The 9,939-nt window shown below is 47.3% G+C and overlaps 1 protein-coding gene across 1 annotated transcript; it reads right to left on the bottom strand.

Annotated features, from left to right (window-relative positions):
• Positions 1 to 1,120: 1,120 nt before the first annotated feature.
• LOC133899403 (protein AUXIN-REGULATED GENE INVOLVED IN ORGAN SIZE-like) lies at positions 1,121 to 1,492 on the bottom strand. Its single transcript, XM_062340392.1, has one exon. The coding sequence runs from the start codon at positions 1,490 to 1,492 to the stop codon at positions 1,121 to 1,123; it is 372 nt and encodes a 123-aa protein (XP_062196376.1).
• Between the last annotated feature and the right edge of the window lie 8,447 nt (positions 1,493 to 9,939).

A 9,939-nucleotide genomic window follows, 5' to 3' on the forward strand; every position in this document is an offset into this window, starting at 1 on the left:
CTACCGCCCTCTCAGGGAGCGGTTAGGACCCCTAACCGCCCTATTAGAGGGCTGCAGGCGTCTAATTTTACAAATACATCCGCTGGGAATCTATTTATTTAAATTTTTATAAAAAAATATAAAAATAAAAAAACTCCCGCAACCACCATGCTTTTACACACGCGCTTTGGGCCATACCCATGCATCTGCAAGTGGCGTGCACGCCGGCCTGCTTTATTGCGGCAGGCCGGCATGCATGCGCCGCTTGGGTCGGGCCACAACCGTCGTTCAGAGAGAAATTCTTGGCTAGTGTTGTCACTATCCTGATAAACATAAGCTCTCCTTTTCCTTCATAGAAAAACTTTCTGTTGGTTGGTACGCATTTAGAAGTACAGTAACAAATAAGGGGTTTAACCTACCTTTCTTAAAGGATGAACAAACAATACTCCACTTGAGAAGGATGAGACCTTTCTCTTCTCTGAGCTGCTCTTTGGGCCCTCGAGATGATCTTTCTATCTATCTTGTTGCGTTCCTAATTGTTTGGACTTTGGACAAAGTCAGAAAGGCCCAGATAAACTCGGCCTGGCGAGTGGCAACCCGTTCTCCAAACGGTGGTCCGTCCGTGATGGGCTATGCTTGTCGTGGAAGACGATGCATTTGCATGTCAACTTTGGACGAACAAGCCACCATTTTCACAGAGAAACAACCTGATAATCTTTTGCGTTCAACGGATCATTGGTCTTCGCGGTTAGAAGCTGCGGAAGGAGCAGGATGATCCAGCGTTGGAATCCCATCGGTTCGACCAGTTGGCACTTGGTCTCAGTGCATCCCCTGCATTGATACAGAGCTCCACCGGGGAAAGATGACGATCTCAACGATATCCTAATCCAATCTGAATTGTTGCCAAAGTGTAGCTCCTGGATGCAGCCAACTCGACAGTAACTGGGAGAAGCGAGCGCGAAAATTATGGACAGGAACAGAAGCAAAATCAGCACTGATCAGGGCAAAACAAGATCATCTTGGTTAATTAATCTCTGATGAACAAGAACAACAACAAGAAGAAGAGCACATCGCATCCGCGTTAATTACATTTACATGGCAACGATAAGGGCGCCTAGTGTAATTAAGCATCACGCTACAGCTACAAGTAGTAGGAGGAGGAGGACGAGGAGGGCCCGACGCCAAGGCCGACGGCGGCGACGCCCCGCGCATCGGACGGCAGGAGAACGAGCATGAGCAGGACGGCGAAGATGGCGACGGGCACGAGGAGGAAGAGCAGCGGCGGCGGGGGAAGCGGGGGCAGGAGCAGCGGCAGCACCAGCATCGTCGCCGTCACGCACGCCAGCAGCGCCGCCGCCTCCGCACCCAGGTAGCTCCCGCCGCCGCCGTCTCCCCCACCGTCGCTCCTCACGCTCCCTCTCCTCGACAGCGCCCGCGCCGGCCGCTTCGCCGTGGCCGCCGGAGGCGGGAACCCCGCGTGTCCCCTCGCGGGGGCGAAGGCGCCGGCGGCCATGATGTCGTGGTGCAGCCGAAGCCCGTCTGCTCGCATCTAAGTCGGAGCAATGGCGCGGAGATTCCACTGGACGCGCCTCCTCCGCCGATGGCTCGATCTCCTCGGTTCTTGGTTGGGAGCGGAAGCGAAGCAAGAAGGGTAAGAGAGATGCGGCGGCCGGCGGGTGGGCTGGCTCCTGTTGTGCTGGGGAATGGACGGAGTCACTGGTGTGCTGCTTGGCTTCGAGCTCTTCACTTCATTTTTATAGGAGTGGAGCAGTAAACCATGGACGATTGATTTCACTCGGAATCGAAAAATATTATATAACTAATCAAATTATAGTTTACTAATCAGAAAACATTAAATTAGTTATAAAACTAAAAATATTATATAACTAACCGAAAAACATTAAACTTGATAAAATTAAGATTTAATCTTAGATTGGACTACTATTAGAGTGAAATCACATTACAGGATCCTGATCCTATGATGTGGTTTTCCACTTGGGTTGCACACGTGGACCGTGTCTTTTGAGCATATTGATGGACAGTTGGAGAGTGATGTGGATAAAGGAGGATCCACGGCAGCAGTGCCCCGTTCCTTTCGTAGGATTTTGTTTAGAAAAAAACTCATAAAATTTTATCTATGTTATTTATTCTGTGAATAAAAAGGAAAAAGAGATAGTTAACGTGTATCGTTACGGGAGAAAAGATTTTGGTAAAATCGGATCTATAAATTTTGCTTCTCCCCTCCCATACCATGGGCGCAGCCACGGTTATCCATCCATCCATCGATGTCGCCCGGTTTGCGAGGTGCATGCACCTTCGCCTTCACTCTGAAGCTGTCATCGGCCCAGTTCCCTGTACCGTCGTTCTCACGACGAAAGCATCCTTGTCACTCACTCAGCCACTGACTTGAGCTGAGCAGAGCATCGACCAAAAGCATGGTATCGCACAGGCCATTTCCGTTGCCATCGCAGACGGCCGCTGATGAGCGATGGGCGGAGGATAGGATGGAGATGAACCTCGTCGTGCCTGATTCAGAGGGTCTGACCCCGTACGTGCTTCGTCATCTCCTGATGCGGAATCCAGTGAGAGCGATCGAGCTACCTGCCAGCAGATTTCTTCGTTGCGTTAATGGCAAGTGGCGTCCTGGCTGCAGCCTGAAAAGCATCAGCGGGCATCGAGTAATTGGCAGCAGATCAGACTCCAGATCGAGTCTGCATATCTTCATGTACTGGAGTGGTACTGTTCACTATCAACTTGCCATAAAATGGGATCAGCGATGCTTCGTGTACTCTTCACCGTGAACCGATGCAAATGCAACGACTTCGTCTCCTATCGTCACGTCAAATTTTATGCCCACAGCCCAACCATGCATGTGTGCTTCGTCAAATTTTGCCGGCGAATGTGCAAATTTAAGTGTTGTTTAACTGATGTATATAGAGAGAGAGGGAGAGAAAAAATAGTCTGTAATCTCAGGATTACATACCCTGGCTTGATCCATGATTAATCATGTTATAACTAAAATATATATTATTTTCTAATATATATATATATATATATATATATATATATCTCTTTAGAAGTGAAATATATATTTTTCTGAAATGTGTATACTATTTTTTAAAATATATATTACTTCTTAAACACTATTAGATGGGAATATGTACGACAGGGAGTATAGAAAAAACTTACTATATATATACATCTTTTGTCGTCTCCCAGTAATTAGGAGAGCAACAATGGCCGATTAATTAGTTGACAAGAGGATACGGAGAATCTCGGTACCTGGCGTTTTGGAAAGCGCCACCGGTACTTGTTAATAATACATGAGATGCAGCGAAGCAAATCGTGATCGCATTCGATCTCCAACCCATAAAGAAACGCACGCAAGTAGGCAACTGCCTCCTGTTCTGCCATTCTCTAAACACAAGTGGGCAGGGTTGATATTACCGATAGCCCAATGGTTACTGAGCTTCACCGGCTACCGAAAATTCACGATAACTGTGATAATCGTTTGAAATTTGAATAAAATTTGGATAAAATTTGTTTGATAAAATTTAAAATTTAAAAAAAAATCGTGAAATTGAGCTCACCGAGCGATTTTCTCGAATTTTTCGTATTATCGGTAACCGCTTTGGTTTTCTCGATTTTCAATGAAGTTCAAAAAAAACCTAAAAAATAGAGAAATTAATAAAACTCTAAATAAAGTGAAATCAATTTTAAAGATCCTCTTAAGATACGTTCTACACCAGAAAAATATGTGTTTACATGTTAAGCTTTTTCGTAACATGAGTTAATAACTAAGCCGCACGGTTCAACTTTTTTTCATTTTTTTCAAACTTCCTCCTTATAGAATATGATGCAAACGACATTATTTTTGAATTTTATTTTCACAGAAGGTTTTAGAATTGTGTCTAGTTTTTTTTATAATTTTTTTTATTTTTTAAATTTTTTAATTTAAATTTGATTACCATTCGGTTTCTGAAATCGAGCTGGACGGAGACGTCCGGTTATCACGCGTTGACGAATTTTCGAACCCTGCAAGTGGGTTGGGTTGGATTGGACGTCAGGCACCGGCTATGGCCGATCAGTCAGTGACTTCCCAGGTCGGCGCAGCTCCATCATCTGCTTCCTGCTGCAACAATGGCCGGGGTCCTGCTGCTCCGAGGCATAGAACCAGCGAGAGCATATGTCTCGGCTCAAATTTTTATTTTTAGTGAATTTAATAAAAAAATTGAAGTTACAAAGACTCAATAATTATTACAAAGACTCCAATTTATTTTTTTAGGCTAGGTCCGTCCTGGTCAGGTGGCCAGCATGCATGCACGATGCATCGAGCCATTGGCTGGTCAGCGAACCCGTTCTGTGCAACGAGAGATTTTCTGGCCATGGCCAGGGCATAAAAAATTGGTCATCAAGTGCACCACGCGCTAGCACGTAGGCCGTCCCCATGCCACACGCTGCAAAGCTAAGTGGCTGCTAATTGCCAATTAGCGCACAGTGGTGTGGTTAGATGTTCGTATCGATGCAGAACAAATTCATTTAACATGATGCATCGCTGTCTTGGGATGCTCTGCTGAGCAGGAAGTTTCTTGGTGATGCAAATCCCTAAAAAGTCAGCTCAGATCTCTCTCTCAAATTTATCTGTTCAAGATGTACTTACTCCTTGGGTTGAGTCTCTAGAAGTGGATAGATTGTCGATACCGGTAGCAAGTTAGCTACTCTGTTCTAATCATGGAGGTTCTTCTCTGATCTCTGTACTATGTGGTTAATGAATTAATATATATGAGTTATCAAAAAAAGAAAGGTAGTGACATTACCAGAAATAAATGGGCAACAAATGATGGACCCAATTCGGCATTCACAAGGCACAAAAGAATACCGAAGAACTAAGACGTTATACCATCACTCAGTTTATCTCTTGGGAAAAGGAATTGTAGCTTCCTTACATGTCTACAGAATGTCAGCGATCAACTGAATTTTTCCTTTGAATACGAAACCTTCTCCTGCACCAATATATTTATTTATCCTCTAGGAATCCATATCCTCTAATATGCACACAAGTGATGAATACTGTTGTCATGTTTCTAGAAGAAGAAAAAATTGAATTTCCAGAAGAGGGACAAATCAGGGGAAATGTGATTTTTTTAGGGAATGGCGAAAATGTGAAATAGTAGCACACTACGAAAGCACCATGATGGCCTTGTTCAGATGGGCCAAATCCCTGGTCCATTTACGAGGATCGGCCCAATATTTGGGCCAGTGAAACAATTTGCATTGTTTCTACTTTCAATGGTAGCTAGGCTATAATTTTTTTATTTTTTATTTTCAAATTTTAAATTTAGCAAAATTAGATGCCTATTTAAAAAAATTGCACTAATACCCTTTTATCGTCTGTTAGAAGGGCGACAAAAGGTGTCGCACATTCAACAGACGATATGTGGTGGGGCCCACGGATCAACAAGCAAATAATTAAATGATATGGCTGCCACGCGACTTGTCGCCCGTTGACAGTTCAACAACTCACGTGACATACGTAGTAGGAAGATCATGTACAAATCCATACAATTTGACGATCCTACCTACAATTTAGGGATTCTTAGCAATTTGATGGGTTATAATGGACTCTGTCTCTAACTACAATGGACAAGAAATGAATCTATGTCAATCAGTTACTCCACTTCGGGTCGAAGTACTTGGCGTTGCGCCTCCTCGACCTCGCGGCAGTGGGTCATCCTGCTTCCTCTGTGCTTGCCATTGATCCCACACGGCGCATGAAGGCAACAAACTCCTTGGCGTGGCTCCTCAGCGCCACAGTGGTGTCTGCCTACCTTCGCAGCGCCTCCGCCATCGACTCCCAGTCGTACTCCGTGGCCTTCTGCGTGAACTCCACTGACACGGCCATCCTGCCAAGCAGCTGGAGCCTCATCATCTCGCCACACACTACCACGACCTTGAACTCCAGGTACGTGGTCACCATCTCCCCTGACACAAGGCCCTGGGTCGTGGCTAACATGATGAGGTGCAGGACCTCAACCTCCTTGGCATTGATCGCCTTCCACCTCACCACCAGTTGCACCACCTCCTCAAACGCTATCGATAGATCAATCGATGTGGTTACTGGAACACATGGAACACCATTGATAGATCGATGTGGCTAACATGATGTAGTATCATATGATATCTGCTCAGCTCATGCCTCCTCTCCATCATGATTTCTCTACGCCTTTCCTTCTCCCTCCATGCCCTAGTGAATCAGCCTCCTCTGGTTTGAAGCTGCCTCTGCGCACGCACTCTTCTTTTCTCGTGAATCAGCTTCGCACAAAGAACAACCTACTGGAAGTATTTTTCTTTTCTCCACCATGATGTTTCTTTTACATCATCGACTCGGCCCTGTCTTCTCTTCTAAAGGAAGACAATGCTTCATCAATGTGTATACATGCTAAAGGCTAAAGCTACATGCCCTTGATTGATTGATGAACTGTTGATATGATTTAGCACCTAGTAATCATTTAGCCTATAATTTTTAGAAGTCAAATCAATCCACATTTCCAGGGACAAATATGCAAAAGCAATGTGAGAATCGGTTGCTCACCCTTCGTTGCACATGTAAGGAAACAAAATCGATGCACCATGTCAAGGAAAACTCTGAAGAACAATATGAAGCTACACTGCTCACCGCATGGGAGTTGCAGACCTGCATTGCTGCAGAGCTAGCTAAGCCCCTGATGGTGCGTGGCATAGCTGTCAGATGATACAGGAAGAGTCGATTGCCAAGTATCCTGGATGAATGGGTTGGAAGAGAGTAATTGCTAGAGTGCGGTGGCGCTCCAGCGAGCCAGGACGTGAAGCGGAGGCCACATTTGTTGCAACCTCAAGAGTGGTCATTGTTTCAAACACTGACCACCCCTTAGGCTCTGACCAACCTTTGGTCAATGCAAGTTGGGGCCGTTGTGAGGCTGCAAAGAGTAAGAAGAGGGAAAGCAGGGACGTCCTGGGTGCGGTTGTGCTCCGGCGAGCAATGACATGAAGCGGTGGAGGCGTTCTTGTCACGGACTGGGCTATGGGCCTAACTGTGGGCTAGACTACATGGGCCAACTCGCTTGGGAGATGTGAGCGCATAAGAGACTTCCTCGAGCAGAATTGGAAGGCAATGAAGAACAGAAGAACAGTCATCATCTTCCTCAAGTCTCCCTTTCCCTCCTAGGTGTCGAATCTTCCAGTGCTCCCTTCCCCATTCCAATTCCCTTCATTCTACTAGGCTAGAATTGTTATCCCCCACCTGAGTTCCCTTCTTCTCCCAACGTGTATCCCCGTGTTGTGATTGACTCGGCTAGCAAACACAGTTTTGGAGGTGATTTGGTGTGTTGTCTGTTGATTTGAGTGATTGATCTAGTTGGGTACGTGAACAATTGGTATCAAAGCCATTCGATCTGTTGAATCGACGATATAGAGAAGGTGCTTGAATATCCATGTGCTACATTTTTGGAGCAGCTTGCGGAGTGAGGTCGTATTCTGGATCGGTTGAGTGAGGTCGTGGCTAGGCTAATGATGGCGTTGCGAGCTACCGAGTCCATGAAGCTGGAGGTGGAGAAGAGGGGGACCGAGCCGTAGATTGAAGCCGCTAGTGAGGTTGCCACGTCTGCATCCAATGTCACACGCTCTTGCTCCATCTCCTCTATGCTGTCGGTGCCATCGACGCTCGTGGTGGGTCTCGCGGCCACCAGCCTCGTTGTCAGCTCCTCCGGCCTCGTTCTCATGCATGATGTTGCGGACATCAATGCCGATGGTGTGGTCAGATCCACCATCAACACCGACGCCCCACCCTATGACGTGATGGTCTTTAAGGTCTTCAAGGACTTCATGTCGAACGGCGGCCTAGTCCTTGTCTTGTTCGTGGCATCCTCGAAGCTCGACACCGACAGCAGCCGTGGCACCGCCAGCTACTACCTCCTCGACAACATTGCCATCACCACCACCGAGCTCCACCTGCAGATGCATGCCACGTGTTCGACGTCGGGTCGCAGCCGCTCCGTAGCTCCTCATAACATTGTGTCGATAGCGCCTCGCCATCACCACCGTATGCATGCACGGCCGATTAGGTTCCCTCCCCCCTCCCCACGATGGCTCTATTGGTCTGTGTTGGCATGACAGACGCTCATCGACGACGAGGTGAAGCGGGATCTAGTGAAGGAGATCATGAGGACCCTCGCCGCGACGATGTGCAACACCAACCGCCAAGTGGGGCCACAAGCGGGGCCACGCCCACACCGATCGAGGAGAAGGACTGTGATGCATAAGATGAAGGAGGTGGTGCCGACCCCAATGACCCTACGGAGGAGTCAGAGGACAGCGGCTCGAAAGGTCACAGAGCCGGTGGAGGCGGAGCGACGCTCCAAAGATGTGCCGCGGCAAGGAGAACGGTGAGGAGGTCCACGACATCGAAGGTGATGATGACTTTGGACCAGGAAGTGGAGGTGGCGGTGGTCGCACCAAAGGAGGAAGTTACTAAGCTTCTAGACGAAGACAAAAAAGAGAGGAGGAACTATAGGAGGGTGAAGTAGCTAATTCTTCTGATGTGCTCATTGAGTATGCAATGGTTTCTGATAAGAGCTGTGATGATCCTAAGGTGGAGGAAGTGATGGTTATGGTGGAGGAAGAGGCCACAAAGCCCCATGAAGGAATTGTGAATGCGTAGGAGTTTGCAGTTGAAGGGCTCGCAGTAGAGATAGCTAAAGGGCGTGTGGATATTGGTTCATGCATGCTGGGGGCGGCTGTGAGGGCTATAGGAGGAAGGGGAGGGACGGAGGAAATGAACTGAATGTGGCGGCGCTCCGGTGTGCAGTAGAGCGGTGTTCCTTACGACCCCAGGGATGGACGGTATCTGAAATACTGACCACCCCTTGGGTTTCCAAGATTCGTCCGATCGGGTTTGTACGGTACAGATTAGGCGAATCGCATGAGTTATCTTCCTCCACAGGCTTGGGGGCCGGAGGCAGTGTTGGACTTCTGGTCCGCCGGCTCAGGGGAAGCAGTGACTTGCTCACTCCGCTGGCAACCCGAGACACGTTTATTGAGTGTCTTGCCGCTGCTCAACCACCGCCGAGGCTGGTCTTTGATGTCGCGCGCAGCAGGACGAACCTCTGGCTTCAACCTGTGTTGTGGGAGGTTGGTTGAGCATATCCCAACTCTCAAGTGTTCTTCATGGCTTCTGTTTCCAGCATCTGCTCATCTTGTATGCAATCCGTGACCGGACCCGTATCTGCTCATTTCTTGAGCTTACAAGGTCATGTAGAAATCCATCTCCTTTTGGTTAATTTAGTTTAGTTCGAGACAAATTCAGTCATGCACAATTTAGTGCGTCAGTCGTGCATAATTTAGTCTAGCTCCAAGACCTATAGGTTCCCCTTGTAATTTTGCTTTCACAGTTCATCCTTTCCCTTCCCCTTCTTTGTAATTTGCCGTTTTTTACCCTTCAGTTTTAATAAAGTAACAGTACGGGCCTCTCCTTCTGTACTTCCCTAAAAACAAGATAGATTCAGTAAAAGCTTGAAAGTTTTGTTCTGTCTCACACTATGCTATGGACAAAGCAGGACATTCTGATTTCTTAAAGAGATAAATAAAAAGTTTGGACAGGTCAGGTTGTCTACAGCGACGGCAAAACGATCTGAAGCTGTGTCGCCCATTGTTGCAAATAAATGCATTGCAGTTGCGTCCGGCCATTGGCTGATGCATGCCGAGGCAGCTACGAGGGCTCCGGTAGGAACGAAACGGGGCGGAACTGCGATGCTCCGGCGAGACATGGCATGAAGCTCACGATGCGTTTCTTTGTCACCCCAGGGGTGGTCGTTGTTTCACACACCGATCACCCCTTGGTGCCATGCGATGTATTACTTGAACTATACAGCTCACAAGAAACCAAGGGATGCGAGAAAACAAGGTATTCACTTTACTAGAAGCCTC

Source organism: Phragmites australis, chromosome 18, assembly GCF_958298935.1.
Source record: "Phragmites australis chromosome 18, lpPhrAust1.1, whole genome shotgun sequence".
Lineage (NCBI taxonomy): Eukaryota > Viridiplantae > Streptophyta > Magnoliopsida > Poales > Poaceae > Phragmites > Phragmites australis.